The sequence below is a fragment of the Natrix helvetica genome, assembly GCF_964273705.1.
Source record: "Natrix helvetica genome assembly, chromosome: 4".
Lineage (NCBI taxonomy): Eukaryota > Metazoa > Chordata > Lepidosauria > Squamata > Natricidae > Natrix > Natrix helvetica.
Window position 1 is genome coordinate 50,986,569 of NC_138550.1, and position 22,862 is coordinate 51,009,430.

Sequence of the window (22,862 nt, forward strand, 5' to 3'; positions counted from 1 at the left end):
ATAGTCTGCAATTTTTCTGGAAATACGCTCATACCCCCCACACCATTTGAAGGATGTTCATCCCAAAGTGAATAGCTAAACGTCTATTGAGTTTCTCAGTCATTCAGGTCATGGTTGTCCCAAAGCTGCTTTTTCAGGAGGCAGGTGGATTTTCTTGTTTTTTTTTCTTTGAAACACAACCATAATCCAATTACGGTAAACACCATAATCCAGTTACAGTAAACAGATAATAAGATAAAATTCTATCAGACAGCATTATCAAGTGCATGTTGCTTTTGATCTCCTGAGCGTCAATTCTGTCTTCCAGATGCTGGGAATTAATAGCATTCGATGAACACTGCAATCCTGACCTGATCGTGAACTTTCCCTGTAACATTTGGCAGAGTGCCTTGAAAAATATTAAGCTGAGTTGAATAAACCGAAGAATGAATCTCTATTCTAATTCTCTTACTCTTGTTATGAATTTCCTGTTAAATTTTTGCCAATATTGGTTAGCCTCAGGCAATACCTACCATTTTTTCCCCAAATCTATAAAAGTGTTGTCCCACCTGGTGATAGTCTTTATGAGAGCCGAGGCACTTTTACATAAAAATTCAGCTGCACCAGAGGTGAGTTGCTGCTGGTTCAGCCTGGATCGGGCGAACCAGTAGTAGTGGCGGCAGAACTGCCACGTGCACGCACAAGCATGCGCGGAAGCACGCCCAAACCAGTAGTAAAAAAAATTAGCAGCCCACCTCTGAGCTGCACTATAAGGAATTCAATCTTATGCATAGCGGAAAGTTTTCCTCCTAATGGCAGAGAAACAGGCAGGGGGTCTAGTCAATTCCATAGGCCTTTTCATTTTTGTGGGGAAAAAATCTAATGTTATCCTACTCAGTACAGTTCTCCAAGAGGTGGTCAGGGGGTGCCAGTCTTGGAGCTGGTTTATATTTTTCTTGTTGCTGTCTCCTACCTTTTCGTACAGTCTATAATCCCAATTGGATTTAAAAAATAACTTTCCTCTGCTTTGAGTCCTTCTTGACATAAAGAATGTGTTTATTATAATGCGAGCTGTCTTATCTGAAAATTTATCTAAGATAACTAGTGTGACGTCTCTAGTAGGCTCAATCTATATGTGTGTATACTTGTGTTAGGTATTGGTGTCTCATTATATTTAGAGAATTTTGAATAATGGTATTGATGGTTTAGTGTAGTTAAGAAATTTTGAATTATTTAGGGATAATGGGAATTGAGGAGAAAGAAATGTACAGTGAGGAAGAAGTTGTGTAGATAGAGGATTAAGATCAAAGGGCAACTCACTTAGATGGGACTAGACAAGAATGAGTCCTAGCTGAAAAAGAAGGTGTGGGAAATTGAATACAGAAGTATGGAATTCATATTGTGTTGGCAATTCTGTAATATCATATGTAAGGGGATGTCTGCTTATGTGGTTGGAAATAGCAAGGACTGTTCTTTGTAGTTTGATAATTTTTCATAGTATTTAAAAATTTTTTTGTTTGCTTATGTTTTTTTAGTTTGATCTATGGGTAGGTGGGTGTTTGTATATTCATTAGGCCCTGCAACTTGGTAGGACTGGGATTGGGAAAGCACAACTCTACTTGTTCTGTTAGTGATTTTTAATACCAAAACCTAGGGTATCCTTCTGATTTGTCTTTGAGAGTTTGGAATCAAAAGAATCATTTTTACATGGTTCTGCTCATTTCTGAGTGAAGAGTGAGTTTCTATGGGGTATGGCAGGGTGAGATACCATGATATGGAAGAACACAAGGAAGGGAAAGAGGGCCACAATTTGTTGCACCTCTTAAATACTACATGAAGCAGATGTGAGAGATCACTTGACTCGAAAAATGGCAACATCAATATCCACACAATACCAAATTGTATATATTCCTGCACAAATGAAAGCTGTGATGGAAATTTTAATTTGATGTCTGTAAAATATAAGGGTCTGGATTTGGAGAACCATGCCAAGATTCAACCAAGATGGAATGGCTGTTGATTTAGAAGTCAATAGTCGAAGACAGTATCAACAGCTTTAAATAGGCTGCTATTCCCCAGAAAGAGCTGGCTCCTCATGGACTGAGTTTCTGCTGAAAAACTAGTGGAAGCTATTATCCAGGAGTCTCTTTGACACACTCCTGATGTCCCAAAGGTGCTTTTTCAGGGGGAAACTGGATTTTCTTGTTTTTTAAGAGACATTTTTCTTCTCATCCAAAAAGCTTCTTCAGCTTCTTGGATGAGAAGGAAAACGTCTTCAAAGAAAAACAAGGAAGTCCAGTTGCCTCTTGAAAAAGCATTTTGGGGACAACTATGACCTGCCTGACTGAGAATCTCCACAGACACACTTCTGATGGTACATCACTTATGGCCTCTTTTTGAAGCAGAAGGCATTAGCAATGGCCACTCATGGCCTTACCATCTCATTCTGATGACTATTTACTCTGCACTATTGCCCAGAACTGCAGCTGCTACAAAGTTCAAGTTCCTGCATGTCTACAAGAGCAATCCAATGTTGTCATATTATGTAAGATCTGCTGAAGCTGAATTGTTTGTTGGTGTTACCCAAGGTCATCTTTTAAACCCACAAAACCTTTCATGTCTTGAATCCTGGTTATTTCCATAACCACTTATTCTAAAAGGAACCTGGTTCCCCCTAACAAAAAGCTGCCACTTGATTAAAGGTGATACTTTAATATTTTTGTTCTTAGTTTATATTCAAAAATAGATAGGTATGGTTCATTTATTACACTAAGTTATGGTTTATTTAATATTGAATTACTGAATAAAATATAGTAATTAGGCTGGATTCTTGCAATGCCAAAAATCATGGTTTACGAACTTCAGTAATTTGATTTATGATCTTCACAAAATTAAAACAAGCCATCTTATAGGTTAGCCTAATGTGTGAACTCAACCATAATGTGAAAGAAGGATTTGGGGCAGAAGAAAAAGCAATCAAAGGATTTTCCATTTGTCTGAAATATAATTTTTTTAAAAAAGGAAAAGATATCCTTGGGAAGTAAGAAAATGTCCTCAATACTATGGAACATAACTTAAAATATTTAAATTTAGGGGAATGATCATAGCAAGTGTTCATTTTCAAGCAGGATGGAAAAATAGTGTACCTTTTGAGTTTTGTATGCACCCTAGTAATGTTTACCCAGAAATTCTTTTATACTTTTAGGGAAATTTGATTTCTAGAGTATGTAATTCTATACAATCATCTATCATATAATCTGATTTCAATTTTATTTCTCAACAACAGCAATATAAAAAGATTAAAATCCAGCTGCACAGACACTTTTTACAGCATCAATCAAATGAACTATTTCAGAGTTCCAATAATGTTCAAAATTCACAGCAAGAATTTGAGACTTCAGGATATGAGGTAAACAGATGCGCTTTCATTATAAAATGGCAAAAATAAAAGGTTTACCACACAATTTAATTTCTAATGGTTGCCTTGTATAACATGAAATTCAATGGAACATAAATTGACTAGGATTAGTTTACTTAACTTCAATTTGAATTATATTAAATCCAGATAAGCATGAAAGGTAGATCGCAACATTAATTCCTATTAATGGTGAATTGATATACAATGTGCATTTCAGTGGGATAATATCTAGATCTTAATTTACTCTAATCCTATTCTGCTGCTTGGTGCTAGCAAGTACAAAGTATATCTTAACATATGCCTTGTGATAAAATCAAAGTAGCTATTTTTATGAAGATGTGATAGGAATTTATATAAAATAAAAACTCTCAATTTCAAAAAATCAAAGTTTATTATTTCTAGTAACATATTATATTGCATAAATACTCTATCTTGTTATATGTCTTTTCTTTAAGAAGGTGATAACTTAAGAAATTGTTTTAGACAACAAATATAAAAATAAATACATTCATTACAGTATATGCATTTGTTATCAATTATAATCCTTCTCAGAAGGGAAAAAATTTAAGTACTTATAAAGTATGCATCATTTCTAATACATTTTACTATATACATATGAAGAGACATATTCTCTCATAGTCTATAGCCTAGCAAATAACTTTAAATATGCAGATACTGGAAAATTGCTGTGGATGGACCTGCTATCCTGCAGCTTGATTTTCCCTGCTTTACAAGTGATTTCAGCAGTGTAAAGTTGTTGGATGCAATGAGACAACTTAAGGGTCTTCCAGATATCTTGTGACTGTTAACTCTTGTATTTCCCAACCAGCATAGTATTTGGCTATATTGTCTGAGCACATCTGGAATTTATTTGGATATGGAAAGCTGTAATAAGAGATGTTCCATTTATAGTGGAATTTTATGTTTGCAAAAGGTCGTATGTAAGCATGTTACTGCTGACCACCATGGCAACTGTTAGTGTATGTGAAATGGCAGCTTCTCAATATTATTTCTTCATGAAGAAGCCAGATTTCATATAAAAATTATGCATGTGTTCCAAAGGTCTGTTTGATTTTGGAACAAATATGATAAAGGAAAGGGAAGAGAGTTAAATTTTGAATATTTCTTTTTCTTTCCCTTCCTTCCTTTCTTCTCTTTGTTTTCTTCCTTTCTTTCCTTCCTTCCTGATTTTGAACTGCAAGTTATCTCTTAAAAAGATTAAATACATTCTAATGTTTGGAATTTTAAGCATCCAGGACTACTTGTTTTGCCTCTTCATGAAAAATATAATTCAAAGTCTCTTTAAATAATGTGGGGTTTGTTACATGTGAGGTAGGCAAGACCTGACCAATAATTAAAAACTGCCTTTTTTCTTCCCCACTTGATCAGGAAAGGAATTTTATCAGTACCACAACAAACTTTCCAGAAGTGGGGGAAAAAATGCTCTTCCTGCTAGAATGCAAACGTTTCCTTAAATTTGTTTTGGCCATGGCATACTTGCTGCTTAACTTGTAAAAAAACTAAGATTAAGAGATGTCTGTTTCTGAGTTTGCTAGCAACTAAGCTGGCATTTTTATCTACTGTTCATACTGACGGGATTCCTTCCCACTCCACCATGATTTAACACCATCTCATAATATTTCCACTATCCCATCTGAGTGACTCTACTCTGAATTTCCATGCACAAATTATAGTTGCTACCTCTCACTTCAATTTCAGTGCTTTGGTCTGAATATACATACATACGTACATACTTATATATATATATATATATCTTTAGATTTCTATTATAGTTTAGCTGCAAAGTGTAACATTACAAAAGTCCTTTAAATGTTTTGGCTTTTTTGAAAGGTCACAGCTTTCATGTGTCAAAATTGTACCATCAAAAGAAATGCACTTTAATAACCTCTGTTTGAAACCCTTCCCACATGTCTTGGAACACAATGACCAGTTTCCTAGCTGCCATCGTGGGCATGGTGTGTTTGCACATGGTCGTACATCACTTGGCTTGAGTTCTTTTGCACAGTCTGAGGCAGGTCGTCCAGTGAGGTCTCTGCATTGTACAGATCTCTTCTGCAAGCCAGTACCACATGACTTAGAACATTCTCTCCATTCTTCAATAATCCATTCAGATAAAACTGTCTCCTTGATTGCATTGAAAGATTCAGTCTTACTGAAAGGCTCCTCAGCACCCGGCTGTGTTGATGTCTTCATAAAATAGGTATATTTGATTTTAGATCGAAACGAATTGCCCACAGTAAGGACCTGTATTGTTAATGGTTCTTTCAGTGGACTGAAGCTACGAATTCTTTCCAGAGAAGCAGATGAACCACTATATCTCAAAACATTTCCTTTATAAGTAATATCTTGCTCCATTGTTGTTAGTGTATAGTCGCCATTGAGAATATAAGTATCATCGGCTACTTTGATTGCAAGGAAGCTTCCATCTTGCCGCGTACCCCTATGATTTCGTTGCTTCACTTCTATGTTTGTTGCCCCAACAGGAATCACAGCAACGTCATGGTAACCAGGTCTACAGGAAAGAAGAAGAGTTCTTGTTGAATACCAGCACCTCTTAATTATGAAGGACTCCTATCATGCGCAATAACTTAGGTTGAATCTTATAAAGAAGTAATGCATCTTGATAACTTTGTAACTAAAATAATATACTAACATACAACCTGCAGTTGATTTACAATATGAAACATTGCTTCCTATACTGATTTCATAAAACAATTCAAATGAAAAAAAAATGTCTTTCATGATAATGAGTAGGGTAACAACTCCTAAAGTATGAAAACACACCTGACATTAGAAAACATTCGAGATACTTTCTTGCAGGTAGATCCGTTGCCTCCACAGACGCCACATTTATCAAACTTCTTACTGGATCCTATTACACGATCACAACCTGCTTTTATACATTGCCCTTGAACACAGATTGAAGTGGAATCTGGGCTGCATAAAGTTCCATCTACCACCTTTAAAGCAAGGAAGGCTTGATTAGAAGTTATACAAAGTTTATCATTAGATTTTTAAAGTACCGAACAAAACCCAGTCAGTTAATCTATTTTAAATTTTATTTTAAAATCAAAGTGTCATTGGGGTTTATATATTATGTTAATGTGGGCTATGATATAGTGCCATTATGATTTCATTATGATTTGTGAATATAGCTTATCTATAAACTATACTTATAAACTGTATTTATAAAGTTTAATTTTTATGAATCTGTTTATTCAATAAATTAAGACCAAAAAATGCCATGTTTTAGCTGAATGTATAAACAAAGATAAAAAGTGACCAATGTAGTACCTTTTGACAATGTAACGCTATTTCTGAAATTATCTTGTTTTGGAAATGCAAATAAAATCAAAATAGCAAAATAAGATGTCCAGGAGACATCGAGTAAGAAGAAACCCACTTCTGAAACATGTTAGACAAAAACCCAGCATGACAGATATGTATTATCAATATTCAAATTATATATCCAACTCCTAAAGAAAATTAATTATGGAAAATATTTCTGAAATTGGAGTAGGAATAGATTGATTGTACAACTTGGGAAAACAATTCTGAAATAAAAATTCTGCATGAACTTGTTGGGAAGGGAGGAAGAAGAATTTTCCGTCCAAATTTATAGTTCTCCATACTACTGAACAAGTATTGTGAGAACAAGTAGCAAAATTCCTGCTTTGAGGAGCTAGATGTAGTTAAGTGCATGTAAAGTGTCTAAAAGGTGATAAAAATAATTAACAATTATCTTGTTAGAGTCAACCTTTTCCAGACTGACAAGAAATGGGAATTAAACTAGGTTGGGGTATGCAACTCTCAGTAGGTGTCTTTATATCCCCCATGACCAAAACAAGATCTGGATGTCTTAGCTTTTCTATCACCAAAAACATTATATTTATACTGATTGATTTGACTATCCATCTTGCAATAGCAGCTCCTGGTGGCCTAAAATTGTGTGGAAGCATTAAAAAAAGAACTAAAAATACAACTCTTGAATAAAACAAACAAACAGTAATCTGTTTTTTTATTAATTTCTTAAGGGTATTGGTAGCTTTTCACCACCAACCTAATTATGTTAATATTGCAAATGCCCAATTTGCATTTTGACAGAAAGGCAACTCATTTAGCATCTAAAATGGACTGTCTTAATTGCTTCAGAAGTGCTTCAAGCTTGAAACACTTGATCATGAAACAATGATTTGGAACTTAGGATATTTTAATACTCAAAACAATTTGAATTAGAAGCATTTCGCACCACCACCTCAGTGATTATCAAACCAATTGATATTGTGTGTGATGAAAAAATATATCTAGGTTTTTAAGCTTTTTATACTTGCTTTGTTAGTTAACTTCATGACAGAAACCAAATCAAAAGTGTTTGAGTGCTTTTTGGAAGTAAAATGTTTAGTAATTATACTATACATTGTTAGAATACCAAGAATGATCACAGCTGATGGCAGCAAGTGTCCAACTTTGTCTGGATATAAAATGTTACTTTGCTTATTACAGAAAGTTTTATTCATCATTTCTACAAGCGGTCAAAGTTAATGAACACATATAAAAATGTTTGATGTATATCACATGCACTTGTACCCACCTTTGGTTGAAGAACAAAAAAATATCCAGTGCCTTTGGCAAGGCAAACCAGCTTGCATCTATCTTTGGGAGAGACTCCAGCAAACTTAGGTATCCATTCCACTGCAAGGCTAGTTCCAAAAGATTTGGAAATATCATTGTGAGCCTCACATTGTTCCTCCCTGAAAGTTTTGCCTGTAAATTATGAAGACATTGTTCAGGCTCAGCAACCTCATGTTTTATTTTATAATTGCATTTATAAAATAATGTAAAACTTACTATTCTCTGGACAATCTTCAATATTACAGGACCTGTACTGCACACGCTTGCCTTCACAATACTTTCCTCCATTCTTTGGAACTGGGCTATCACATTCTCGCGCAGAATATTGCACCCCTCCACCACATGTTCTTGAACACTCTCCCCATGGTTCCCATGAGCCCCAGCCTCCATGAAGAGGGATCTACAATTCAAAACAGGGAAACAAATGTGCATACTAAAACAGTGCTTCTCAATTATTTTCTGTCATGCCCCCCCTAGGAAGAAGAAAACATTTCGCCCCCCCCGCCGCGCGACTGTAAATAGTATAATTTGTCTACAAAATTGTTATAAGTACACCTTTGCATAACATAGCACACCGGTCTTTCCTCGTCTCCCACTGTAGTCACATGCTTTCTTTCCTCTTTCCCTCTTGCTTGTCTATCCTTCCTTCCACCCTCCCTTCCTCCTTCCCTTCCTCCCTGCCTCCCTTCCAGTTCCCTCCTTCCTCTTTCCCCCTGCCTGCCTGCCTTCTTTCCTCTTTCCCTATCCTCCTATCCTTCCTTTCTCCCTCCCTCCTTCCCTGCCTCCCTTCCAGTTCCATTCTTCCCTCCTTCCTTCTGCCTCCTTCCTGCCTGCTTGCCTTCTTTCCTCTTTCCCTCTTGCTTGTCTATCCTTACTCCCTCCTCCCTTTCTTCCCTCCCTCCCTGCCTCCCTTCCAGTTCCCTCCTTCCTCTTTCCCCCTGCCTGCCTGCCTTCTTTCCTCTTTCCCTATCCTCCTATCCTTCCTTTCTCCCTCCCTCCTTCCCTGCCTCCCTTCCAGTTCCATTCTTCCCTCCTTCCTTCTGCCTCCTTCCTGCCTGCTTGCCTTCTTTCCTCTTTCCCTCTTGCTTGTCTATCCTTCCTTCCACCCTCCCTTCCTCCTTCCCTTCCTTCCTGCCTCCCTTCCAGTTCCCTCCTTCCTCTTTCCCCCTGCCTGCCTGCCTTCTTTCCTCTTTCCCTATCCTCCTATCCTTCCTTTCTCCCTCCCTCCTTCCCTGCCTCCCTTCCAGTTCCATTCTTCCCTCCTTCCTTCTGCCTCCTTCCTGCCTGCTTGCCTTCTTTCCTCTTTCCCTCTTGCTTGTCTATCCTTCCTTCCACCCTCCCTTCCTCCTTCCCTTCCTTCCTGCCTCCCTTCCAGTTCCCTCCTTCCTCTTTCCCCCTGCCTGCCTGCCTTCTTTCCTCTTTCCCTATCCTCCTATCCTTCCTTTCTCCCTCCCTCCTTCCCTGCCTCCCTTCCAGTTCCATTCTTCCCTCCTTCCTTCTGCCTCCTTCCTGCCTGCTTGCCTTCTTTCCTCTTTCCCTCTTGCTTGTCTATCCTTCCTTCCACCCTCCCTTCCTCCTTCCCTTCCTTCCTGCCTCCCTTCCAGTTCCCTCCTTCCTCTTTCACCCTGCCTGCCTGCCTTCTTTCCTCTTTCCCTATCCTCCTATCCTTCCTTTCTCCCTCCCTCCTTCCCTGCCTCCCTTCCAGTTCCATTCTTCCCTCCTTCCTTCTGCCTCCTTCCTGCCTGCTTGCCTTCTTTCCTCTTTCCCTCTTGCTTGTCTATCCTTACTCCCTCCTCCCTTTCTTCCCTCCCTCCCTGCCAGCAGCTCCTCCAGCATCCCAGCTGGAAGCAGCAGCACAACAGTCGCCGTTACCAGGGGCGAAGGGGTGGCGGTGGCAAGATCGGGCGACCGCCGCCCCTTTGTCCCTTCCCCAACAGCGGCTGTTGCGCTTCCGCTTCCAGACGGAATGCTTGCGGGTGAGCTGCTGGCGGGGAGGCGAGCTACCTGCATAAAGACGCCGCCGAGGGCATGGCAGAATATATCCCGGCTTGAAGTGGCAGCGCTGGGGACTGCTCAGAGACTCATCAGAGCCGCGGGCTGGAGCTGTGCAAAAAGTCTGCTTGGGCTGGGGGGGGGGGAAGGGAGGGAAGCCTGGGACAGCCATGCTTCCCTCCCTCCCTCCCACCCCCGCCCGAGCAGGCTTCTTGCACAGCTCCAGCCCGCGGCTCCAATGAAAATCCACAGTCCGAAGTGCTGCCACTTCCAGGCGGGATATATTATGCCTCGCCCACGCCACCGCCGTTGCACCCAGATGGAAAGGGAGCCTTCGCGCCCCCCTTTACAGAGCCTCGCGCCCCCCCCAGGGGGGCGCGCCCCACTATTTGAGAACCGCTGTACTAAAACAACTTGAAAAAGCATTTTATAAGAGGAGGGTGACATAAAATTTAGAAATAGTTATGATTCTATTATTTACCTAACATGTTTTATAACTGTGGTGCTTTAGGCCTTCAAGGTAAAGCAACACCCTTTCATGCTATTCAAAACTAGCGAAGAAAAATAAACCCTATGTACTTTTATTCATAACTAATGCATATTGAATCTAATGAAAGTTCTTTTCAATACTTATATACTGGGTATTTCTGATAAATATGAGGTACAAAATGTATTCTCATTTATAGATCATTCCAGGGTAGATCATCAAAACAGAAACAATAACGGTTTATAATAACTTGTTATGTTTATACATTATTGTTAAGTACTGAATGGCAAATTAATTTTAAACACTGTTTTGGTAACATTTTTCTGCAACAGTCATCAAATGGTACTTCAAAATTTCATTCACTTTATATTTATTAAATAAAAGTTTAAAAGGAAAATTTAAAAAAAATACATTTTTAAATTAAAAATTAAACCTGAGTAATTCAGAATATTTTTCATCTTATTCAACTACAAGCACATGACTTACATCATATAGCTTCTTGTCTGTTTTATTAATGCACTTGCTGTTCATGCACCATTTTCCCTCTCCACAACTGGTACCATCTGCCCAAGGAAAATGTTTGGTTTGGCACATAAGCACTCCACCAGAAGTACCAGTACACCACAAAGTTGTACATGTGCTAGCAGAATCAGGACAATGTTTGGATTCCTCCCCAAATGTAAATTGGCACTGTCTATTAGCATCATACATTGTGCCAGGAAGATCAGAAGGAAACTGCAATGGCCTGTGAGGTTTGTCCAACAGACACTCACCTGGAAATAACAAAGAAAAACCATATTGTGACTTTTGACTATTTTTCTTTTAAATATTGTGGTGTCACTCTTTGAAAAATGACAGAAATTAGAATATATCTTATTCAAATGCCTGACTCGTGAATTCACAAGATAAATTTTAGTCTGTTAACTTTTCTGGGTTAAATTTAAAGAATGTTTACAAATATAAAGTTACTGTATTTTTCGGCGTATAAGACACATCTTTTTCCCTCAAAAAAGCAGCTGAAAATCTGGGTGCATCTTATATACTGAATACAGTATTTTTTTTGCCTCCAGAAAGCTTGTCCCCTTCACCAAAATGGTCATGCATAGCTTTTAGGAGGCTTTCAGAGAGCTCCTGGAGGCTGGGGAGGGCAGAAATGAGCGAAAAACGGGCTGTTTTTTGCTCAATTTTGCCCTTCCCCAGCCCCCAGGAGTACTCTATAAGCCTCCTAAAGGCTATCTATGCCATTTTTTTTGGGGGGGGGGGAAGGGCATGCTTTTGCAAATGGGTGTTTTCTGCTCGTTTTTGCCCCCCCCCCGGAGCACTCTACAGGTCTCCTAAAGGCTATTCATGCCTGTAAAAAAACAAAAAACGGGCCCGTTTTTGTGAAAAACAGGCCATTTTTGAGAGGTCTGCAGAGTGCAAAAACTTTTTTTTTTTAATTTGCCTCTTCAAAATCTGTGCGTCTTATACTCCGAAAAATAAGGTATGTGAAGTAAGTTTGGAAGATTTTGATAGTTCATTACAAACATTAAATTGCTACTTATGTTTGAACATAAGCAAGTGGCAAGCTTTATCACCCAGGCATTTCCTTTCCTTTCAGTTAGACCAATGCTTCCAAGAAACATCATTATGGCATTTGGGAAAGATATGGAAAAGAGTGAACAGACATTTGTCTAGGATCCAATAAGTTCTCCTGCCTAGGCAAGAGATTGGACTGGAAGACTTCTAAGGTCCCTTCCAATCCTATGATTCTAAGTCCGAGACTTCTAATATTTAGTAATACAGCCATTTATATGCAAATTATTATTATGCTATCACCGTGAGGGCAAACCCATGGCACATGTACCACAGGTGGCACATGGAGCCATATCTGCCGGCACGCATGCCAGCCAGATGATTTTTGGGCTTCCGGAGGACCGGGGGAGGCCGTTTTTGCCCTCCCAGGCTTCAGAAAAGCCTCCGGAGCCTGGGGAGGGTGAAAAACAGGCCCAACAAGCCTACTGGAAGTTCGGAAACGATCTGTTTCTGGCTTCTGGAGGGCCTCTGGGGGAGGCCGTTTTTGCCCTCCCCAGCCTCCCGGAAAGCCTTCAAACTTCCAGTTCCTCCCTGCCCCGGGAGGAAATACCAAGCTCAGCTTGGAGGTGAGCAGTGCCACGCATGGTGTGTGTGTGTATGTGTGCACGCATGCGCATGTGGGGGTGCGCTTTGCATTATGGGTGCCATCACTGGTCATCAGTTGTATTAGTCTTTCCCATGAAGCTATGATTCACTTCTTCTGGACTAAAATAAATTTCTTGGGACAGTGCCACAAGGTATCTTATTTGTGTGGCTGCAATTTAATGTTATTCTAACTGATTTGAAAATACTTAAAATATTTTAATGCAATTAATTCTAATATTAAAATCCAGCATTTTGAATGGAATTCTGTTAGAAATATAAGCAGCATGTTTAAAACTTACCATGACCATTATCCAAAAAGGTAGTTATCATGTATGCACTGCATGGAGACCACGGATGGCTTCGATCCAAGTTGGAAAGCATAGATGCCATCATATGGGAATCCCTATTTATACCATTAATTCTGGTACACTGCTTTGCATCATCATGTGGCATATTAAACACATGGCCTTTAAAAAGAAGAGAAAAAAGTGATGAACTCATCACACATTAAAACATGCATGGGAACTTACTAGTTGGACTTATCATTGCTATGTGACACCACCATTAGTTAATATTTTATTCCGAGTTCTATTCAAGCCATTGATTGTCTTCTATTTATATGGTTTGAGGCCTTTGTACCTTTGATGCCTTCTATCTCAGATAGATTAAGCTGAAGTCCCTCAATCATCATGCTGAAGATCTCATTTTTGGATGGTAGCTTTCCATAGAATAGTTGGTCCATAAGTGGCCCTTACTTTCATGGAGTTATGGAAATTTGTCAAGAGTGGATTTTTTGGAGGACTGTGAGACTAATTCTGGTTTGAGTGTGACATGACAATATGAATTTTGTTTGAAGCTATTACTGTCCTACTGTTGATTGTTATATAGAATAATAGAGTTGGAAGGGACCTTGGAGGTCTTCTAGTCCAACCTCGATTAGGCAGGAAGAATTATTTAATATATTGTGTAATATTATGTAATTATATTGTAAACTATTATATAATTTACTGCATTATCATGCATTTTTTAATTCTATATTGCTTGGAGTCTGATGGATCAGAGTAGTATTAAAATCTTATAGACATACTTTAATATTATATTGTATATTTTATTTTATTTTAAGCACTGAGTTTTTATGCTCGCTTGTAAGAACTGATATCAAAAACGTTCACCTCCTCTTTTACTCCATATGATAATTTAAAGATTTTTCAGTTTTTTTTCTGACCTCAAACTGTGATTAGAAATCGTATATACAGGTTTCGATTTAACACACAAGATTTGTGTGTGTGTGTACTTTAAAAGTCTCAGTCACTTCTTTCCCTCTGAAACCTGAATGAATTTACTTTTTGCCACTGAAAAATATCTCTTTACAATATTCAGTAGTCCTTTTCACATATACTGAAAAAAATTAGCTCATAGTTTTGTCCCAATGTTGGTAAAACCTGGACTTCTGATGCTTTATACTACAAGTGGAATATACCTGAATGACTATGCATTAAAAAAACAACCTCTGGGACATTCCGGGATAGTGTTTCTCAACTTCAAAATGTTTAAGATATGTGGGCTTTAACTCCCAGAATTCGCCAGCCAGCTTTGGGAATTGAAATTGACACAGCTTAATGTCGCTGAGGTTGAGAATCACTGTTTAGGAGAAAGGTTATGGCCTAACCTTTTGCCTCAATCTAGATTTCGTACATTTGAAATTTTATTACACAATGACTGAAGCCAATACTTTTGTCTGACATGGCAGAATCTAGGCACCATGGTGAGAACTTGACCACAGTAACTCCAAGAAACAACTGAGTTAAAGCCTTAACTGCAGACCAATAGGATAAGGCATGTTTTTTAAAACAAATAAGCTTGCCACAAATTTCCCCTGAATTTCAATTACCTAATTCATGAGTGGTTGTAAAAGCAGCTTGCAGGCCATCATCTTCTATGACAGAGCAACTGCGATTTGGATCACAAGCAGTTCCCACATCAGCCATCCCAAGAGTGTCACATGTTTTGGCACCACAGAGATCCTATAAGAAGAAAATATGTACTTTCATTATTAATTGGGTCAGGAGCTTGTTTGACAGAATGAAATTATTTTGGCAATATTCCTTTCATAATGGAAATAACAGTCTTCAAAAATAAAATAAAAATGTCATTCAATATGGAAGGAGTATTAGGAACATGATAATGACTGCAGTATCATTACAACCAAGCTACAACAGATGTTTACTGTACTATTTCGATGAATTATTTAAGTGAACTATTTCATTATCTCACATTTTACATGATAACAATAGTCTCTACTCAATTTTTACAGCTATTTGTCAAGGGAGAGACTTGAAACCTCTTCTTAATGCTTGAAAGAAACTGGATGTTCATGGTCATGCAACAATAAAGCTTCCTAATCAAACACTCAACAAATATTTTTGTTCACTATTTAATAACACTATTAAAGGTGTAACAAATTAAATTTATAGCACCAGCTCATTCCAAGAAACCACACTTTTGACATGCTCTTTGAAATATTTCAAATTAAAAAATGTAAAAGTAAAAGAAGTATTTTTGAATCTACTGATTGAAGAAAGTTCAAATTACATTAACTGGAACCTATAAATATCCAGTCTTTCCCATATTTCGCCTTACCTGTCTGGTAAAAAGAATTGCAGTATCATAATGTTCTGCGTGCCGGTCACTGGGAGGATTATGTTGCTTCTGCCAGTTACAAAAATTCCTTAAAGTGAGAGCAGCATTTGAAGATACATCAGGCCCCTTTTGCTCATCATAGATGACTATTATTTTCACCACCACCAAATTAATAGGGTTCCGGATACTGGGATGCTTGTACATTCTACTAGCCACAGACAGGAGTGTGAGAAGGTAGTGCTTCAGTCCACTGCCATGGAACTCTGCCATAGATTGGTCTGCTACAAGCAAAGTTTCCACATAGCGGGGGCTTGACACAAATCTTTTCTTCCTTATACGTCTATTTTCTATATTAAAAAAAGCAAAATGTAAGAAATATATATTACCAATATTTCCCAACAGTATTTATACAACTGGCAAATTATAATCAACCACTACCAAGCCAGAATGGGAATCACAAAGATTATCTAAACAGCCCATTCTTTTTTATTCATTTTAAATAAAACTTTTTAAAAAGTTTTAAAAGAATAGTAATGAATGTTAACCCTACTAGAAAGGGTTAAATCCTCAGACTGCTTATTAAGAAATATTTCCATTGAGGATTTTCAACATGAATCATTGCTGCTGTCAATACATTTTCATAGCGATCCTCCTTAAATATTAAAATTACTGAAATGAAAGACTTTGCCTGGATCTGATCCAAAATTTCCCAAGGGCATGGAAACGGAAATACCCCCCTTTGTTTCTCCAGTTTCCAGTTCCTGTTTAGTAATCAAATAGAAAGGAGTTTCAACTTGCTACAACGAAATGTACTTCAGTTATGTAGGTGTCCCATTGGATGGGTCTGGCAAGGTTTATGCCTGGCCTGAAGTTGGATGGGAGTTCTTCAGGGACATCAATTGATTGGGAACTAAAAAAATAATCATGCTGGAAGAATGGGAGTAGTAAATCACTTCTATTTGGCTGTTGAGGTAACTACACAGATGTGTTAAATGAATTAATCAAGAATGCAGTTCAACTTGAGACTTCTCTGTTAAAAAGGAATTACAGTACTTAAAAGATATGCTTTCCCATAAAAAACATGTTTGTTGTCACATAAAAATCCTACATATTAAGATCTTATGTTTGTGGCTTTCTGCATGGGAAGCCAGTACAATAATAAAGTTGATTTCAAGAGGATCTGAGAGTGGACTGTCCTTGAATCAGCACCAAACAGCATCCCAAAACAGCATAATCTAGATGGGGTTTAGCATAAAGATCTTCAGAATCGTCTGTTCCAAAATTGGTAAATATTACACATTTTTAATTCCAAGTATTCTGCAAGCTAGCATCCTGCAAATATTTTTTGCAATTCCAAAAAGGCGGAGGGGCCAATGGCTATCAATTATGGAAGTTGGAATCAAATATATATAGAAGGCATCAGATTAAAGAAACTTTATGATACCTTTATATGAATATAACCAAAAGCTTTAAAGTCCTCTTTGACCTGAACTTGCCTTTGAATGTATCTGAACACATCTGTCTAGTTTTCTTGCCAAAAATATGGGAGTACTTTGCCTTCTAGGATTTTTTCCAAATTTGCTTAGTTTTTTGAGACTAGCTCTAGTGATTATTATGCTAGGTAGATCTAAAACCTAACATTGTATAAATTACAATGTAAAATAGTAGAGAAATAATCCCCTTGGGATATTCAACTAGGGTCTAGATTCTAGGTATTGATACTTACCAATGGAACTAAAAGTAATTAGAGAGAGCAGAATAACTCCAATTTCCTAATTAAGAGTGAGTAGAGCATTGTAAACCGAGACATGCAAACCAAGTTTTAACTGAATTGCGCTTTGACTGACAATGTTATAACAACAGTAGAATCTTATGTATTCTTTCTTTTGCTGCATTTAACTCAGTGGAATTCTAAGTAGACATCACATTATGTTCAGTGAGAAAATATATCCCTTTGATTGCAAGTGTATTTTCATATTATCTTTAAACAGCTACACACTACAGTATTCACACTATCAAAGTATGATTCAACAATCTAAACCATAAACCAGCTAATCATATTTCAGCTTACCATGAATACACAGACCATATATATGAAACATATATGCACTGCACCAGATAACTAGGTGAATTCAGTAAGCCATATGATGCAAATTCAGGCACACATTTTCCATGTAGGGCATTCTTGTTTTGGGCTGCATTTTCCTTATTGCATTAAGTATTATAATCTCATTTTAAGTGCATCTCACAAAATACAGGTTCAGAAGGACCATTTTGGAGTAGACATGCACAAGCTGTCATCAACCAGTAACGTCTGAAATGTTTGTTACAAAATGTCTTTCACTAATCGTATGTCAAACATTATTTAGCCTAAGGCGGCCTCACACCCGAGACTTCTCCACTTTAAGTATCTTCTCCTGTGTTTATAGAGAAACGTTAATCCCACGTGTCTCAAAGGTGCTTTTTCTTCAGCTCTGAAGATGAGAAGCGAAACGTCTTCCAAGAAAATCCAGCTGCCTCTTGAAAATGCACCTTTGGGACAACTATGACCTGGATGGCTGAGAATCTCCAGACAGTTAAGCCCACGTATTTCACCGGATTTGCTCCCATTCGTAAATCCTTAGCCTGAGACTATTGGGAAATTCTGTCCATTACAATCAAAATATTCGACTTCCCTCCAAATAGCTGGATTCGAGAAATCGCTAATTTAACGTAGATACCCCGAATCAACAACAACTCCCCTAATCCTACCACTTTCCAACATGAAAAGGCATGAAATTCACATCAATGTAGTACTTTTTTTAAACGCTTCCATTTATGACCTCATCTTTTAGAGTGACCAATAGCAGCACGTCGAAACGTGATTTTTGGACCATTCCGAGCACCCGTAGCATCGTCAATGCTGCTCCCAAGAGCTATGCTCCTTACTCGGACAAGGGCGACGAAGAGAGGAGCGGTGCAGGGAGAGTAATACCTGCGCGGGTCGCGTAGTCCGCCTGCTGCTTTTCCCCTCGGTGCCGCCCTTTGGAGACCGAAGTTTCGTCGGAGTCGGGCACCTCGCACTTAGCACCGCTGCCACGGGGGACGGGGCTCTGCCGAGAACGGCTCAGGAGGTGGAGCTGAGACTGCTCCCCTCCTGCAGCCTGGGAGACGTTGGCTGGCTGAATGAGATATTCTGAGCCGCGCAAGTAGAAGGCGCCGCGGATCCCGCCGCAGAGGCTGAGCGCTGCGGCCGAGGCCGGATCCCCATTGACCGTGCCGGAATAGAAGCAGCTGGCCAAGTTCGCGCCGAGCTTTTGGTAGGCCGCCTCCTCTTCCTCCCTCCGGCCTCGGGGGCGGCTGCCAACATACTGGAACGTCAGAGCCGGAGCTAAGAAGCTGTAGTCGGGCTTCAGCTCCAAACTGAAGTGCTCGCCAAAGGCGTCCAAGCGGTAGAACTGCTCGTCGGCCGCTCGCTGGGAATCCACTTTTACGGGCACCACCAGCTCCTCCTCTCGGGGCGAAGAAGGGCCGCCTCGAGCACCCAGCGAGAGCAGCAGCGTGCTCAGCGCCAGGCATGCCTTAGCTCCCTTCATGCTGCACCGCAGCGCGCGAGGCGACAAGAGGGGGAAATAAAGAACAAATTAACGATGAGGAGTGTTGAAAACGTTGAAAATGGCAAGCAAATGGCGCCTTTGCAGCACGTCTGCCGAACCCTTTAGAGCCCGAACTAAATGCGCTGCTTGTAACGGCCTAGGCGGAGAAGAGCACTGCAGGGGCTCCTTCCGCGCCCTGAATTCACTGGCAAAGTCCTAGAGATAAAGCGAGCCTCGGCTCTTCGCCTCGAGTATGGGAGCGAAGGCAGCGCGCGCTTGCACTTATAAGGAGAAGGTCCGCCCCCCCCCTACCCCCCCTCTGCCGTGGAGGCGGGAATCGGCTTGAGCTCATTTGTGCGTAAAGTCAGCGCGGCAACGGTACCCCTGCCCGCCTCTCTGGCGATCAGCCGTAGATTGCCCGAAGAGAGAACATATAAGTTGAGGGGGGGGGGGGGAGATAACTGCTTCTTTTTTACCCGTTCACGCTACTATTCCCCCCAAACTACCCTGCCTGGCAGTCCTTTTACTTTTTCCCCCAGCACAGCTTACGCTCCTCTGCAACTCAAGTTTTCCGGCGTAGGAGCTGCTGCGGTTTCTTTTTCCAGGAGGGGGAGATTTCCTTGAATCCCTTCCATTCTAGTTCTGTGCCAGGTCCTTTTTCCTTCCACCGCCCTGGCTATTCCAAGCCCTTTTGAGAGCCAAGGTTTTTAGGACAGCAGAGCACGAATGAAAGGGTACGAGATATTTTACACGTTAGATGGATGTTGTACGCTTCGGAAAAGTTTCCTAAAACTAATGGCTGTAGTAGCACAATTGCTCAATATACATCAGTGATAGAACAGGTGAATGGGAGGGCACCGCGTGTCCTGCATTCATAGGTATCCACTACATGAAGTGACTTTTTATTGTGTTCATCTCACCTAGTGAAACACTGGGTAATGTTTCAAAGAAGAAAGCACAGAGAACCAAGGCACAATATTTACACCTTTCTGTTTTGGACCTAAAAACAAAGCTCTTATTATTTGGTTCCAAGAAACTTACTTAAAGGAATAGCATGTATTCAAGGGATCTTGATTAGTTGTAAGCAGAAAGTTACTTCTAGGTTTTTTTTTCCCTTTATAGTTCTAATTGTATCTACTGTACTATTATAGCCTGCATGTATAGACTGTTACATACCCATAGATTGGAAGCACATATTCTTTTTAGGTAAGAGCAGAAACACTTACGCAGGTACAGTTTTCCAAACGAGCTCTAGCAGTACAGCTAATCCACTTAATTCTTTGTATGCATCAGTCTTGGGATTTCTGTTTTGATTGCATGGTTTCTGCATTCCCCCATCCCAGTTAAGATAGGCTTCTAGAGACTTAGGATAAAGACTCTTCCCCGAGACACGTCTGGAATAAGTAATGCTTTGGTTCCAAAGTTTACTATTGCGTCATCTGTACATAAGAGTAATATTCATAGTGGGTTTTTTTTTTTCATTTGGCCTTTGTACAAAGACCACGTTTCACTGTTGCCATCTGCCTGTAGGGATTTGCTCCCTAGATCCAAAGGCCATGGCTATTCTTGCATCACAGTTGAATACATACATACATACATACATACATACATACATACATACATACATACATAGGTTATTGTTGTATAATTAGTATTTCCTGCATGGGTATTTTTGTTATAAACCAGTCTCATGCCATAATTTATCTTCCATTCTTTCATTATAATTCTTTTTCCATCACTTTAACAGTGTTTTCCTTCCTCCCAAAAGTCTGCACTATATTAAAAACCCTTTGACTGAACATTTCAATTGTCAAGCTTTTCTTTCAGGGTTTTATTTTATTAGATACAAGTTTTTTTCATCTGTTATTTTTGCTTATTGTTGGACAAGGATAATATATTTAAACAAGATCTACAGGATTATTAGCTTTTTTATCCACTGAGCCCGCAGCATTAGTGAGAGAAACTATAATTATTTCATAAGATATATTTGTATCAGCACAAACATTTAGAATACGCTGGATTTATCCCTTTTAAATATGTTACTATGGAGTGTTAGCAAACAGACTAAAAATTCTGTGTAATATCTAAGAAAAGAGAAATAGTATTTAATTTAAAATTTGATTGTCTCATTTTTATTTTCCTGGAGCCACCTATAAAATTGTGAGTTTTGATTAGAACAATTTTTTTGTGTTAATTTATTAATTTGGAAAAATGATGTAATCCACTCCTGTTATTTTTTCTTGAAAATAAGTACCTTGAAATCTGTAGGATATAATCCAAAATGAATAAAGTTTGTTTTCACTGTTTTCATAAGCATACTTAATATGAAGCAAATCTTTTCAAGCTTAGTGCCCAGCTCCTAGCAAATATCCTACAAATTGAACCAATGTGTATAGATTTCCTTAAAAAGGTATTTTACAACCTAAAATTACTAGCATTAGTATATCTTTGGTTTCAATCTAATTATCTATCTCCCTATTGAAAATTCAGCAAACTAGCTACTTATCAAATACTTTTATGATCACGTACTCAGTACTATATTGATAGTTTAAAAAATGCAGACCACCTTAAAACTATTTTGAAATTAAAGTATTTTTTTTCCACCAGATGGCACTCTAAGCATTAAAAACCACCAGTTTCTTAATGTTTTACAACTGTATGGATTTAGTTTCTTTTGGAAGCATTAATATTTTTCTTATCTGTAAACTGTTTAGAGGGCTGTAAAGCACCGAGGTGGTATATAAGTCTAAGTGCTATTGCTTTCAGTATTTTGCAAAACAGACCTGTAAATATATGTATGTTATATAAGAAACTATCAAATGAATGAAAACACTGATACATTTTTGTATTAAAATACTAAATGTTATGTAAACATGAATTTAAGATTAAATCAGAATGTATTTATAATACATATATAGGTAACGTAACAGCATTCAGTGCGCCTTTGGCATTTAGTCATGCTGGCCACATGACCACGGAGACGTCTTCGGACAGCACTAGCTCTTCAGCTTTGAAACAGAGATGAGCACCTCCCCCTAGAGTCGGGAACGATTAGCCCATATGTGCAAGGAGAATCTTTATCTTAGGTAAGAATTACGCTATAAATTACCTTGCACATGAGGCATATTTTACATGTGGTATAAATTTCATAACCAGCCTATGGTTGAAGTGCCTAATAATCTGAGATTGTGCTGTTAAAGGAACTTCTTTCATAATTAAACTCATTACAAATGAAGCCATGCTTAAGTTTCATTGAAAGCTATGGAATTTAATTTAAGATTTAAAAACATTTGGTTATGGTAGGAATAATAGACAACTAACAGAATATATAATATTGTTGTGTCACTGCCCCAAAGCAAGTCCTGTTGAATTCCAGTACATTTACTTCCAGGTAGTAATTCAGTGTATCTTACTTTTTAAAATAGAAAATAGTGACAAACGTTATACCATAAATTATGTTTAACACATTACATTCAAATATTATGCTAAGTGAGAGTTAAGGAGTCATACAAATTAGTGCAATCTGTGAACCCACTATTGTTTGGACTGAGAATGGTGCAGATTGAGTCAGTCACATCCAAGATGAAAGAATTTGTACACATTTCTTGTAGTTGTTTATTTAGTTGTAATGTGCAAATAAACTTTTAAACTGAAATATTGTTCAGTCAAACCATCTCATGGAGAGTTTTGAAGGAAATAAGAATATTTTCCCCACATTAAGTGGCTTTATAAATTAACCCCATAACTGAGTTTCTGAGGGATGTCTGACACACTGGAAAGTTTATGAAATAATTTGTATGCAGCTGGACTGCCCTATGTTCTTCCTATGCTATTAATTAGTGCTTGCTAGTTCTAGAATTGTATACACAATTCTAATTCTGTTGATAAAATTCAGACTATCATGTGTAGACAATGAAAAAAATTATTATAGCATTCTCACTTTTTAAGCTGTATACCT

The 22,862-nt window shown here is 38.5% G+C and overlaps 1 protein-coding gene across 1 annotated transcript; it reads right to left on the reverse strand.

Moving 5' to 3' along the window:
* Positions 1–3,232: 3,232 nt before the first annotated feature.
* LOC309391074 (A disintegrin and metalloproteinase with thrombospondin motifs 1-like) lies at positions 3,233–21,860 on the reverse strand. Its single transcript, XM_081951146.1, has 9 exons — positions 18,304–21,860; positions 15,330–15,676; positions 14,581–14,713; positions 12,989–13,156; positions 11,016–11,302; positions 8,267–8,450; positions 8,010–8,182; positions 6,203–6,378; positions 3,233–5,930 (listed from the first exon to the last, which is right to left on the reverse strand). The coding sequence occupies exons 1-9, from the start codon at positions 18,902–18,904 to the stop codon at positions 5,192–5,194; spliced, it is 2,808 nt and encodes a 935-aa protein (XP_081807272.1). The 5' UTR covers positions 18,905–21,860; the 3' UTR covers positions 3,233–5,191.
* Positions 21,861–22,862: the final 1,002 nt, after the last annotated feature.

Bases quoted from the DNA above. Each gene is read 5' to 3' on its own strand.
- LOC309391074 (XM_081951146.1), bottom strand. From the start codon at position 18,904: ATGAAGGGAGCTAAGGCATGCCTGGCGCTGAGCACGCTGCTGCTCTCG. The intron at 13,157-14,580 runs GTAATTGAAATT...TTCTTTTTAAAG, and splicing joins TACAACCACTCATGAATTAG to GCCATGTGTTTAATATGCCA. The intron at 8,451-11,015 runs GTAAGTCATGTG...TTTGAATTGTAG, and splicing joins CAGACAAGAAGCTATATGAT to ATCCCTCTTCATGGAGGCTG.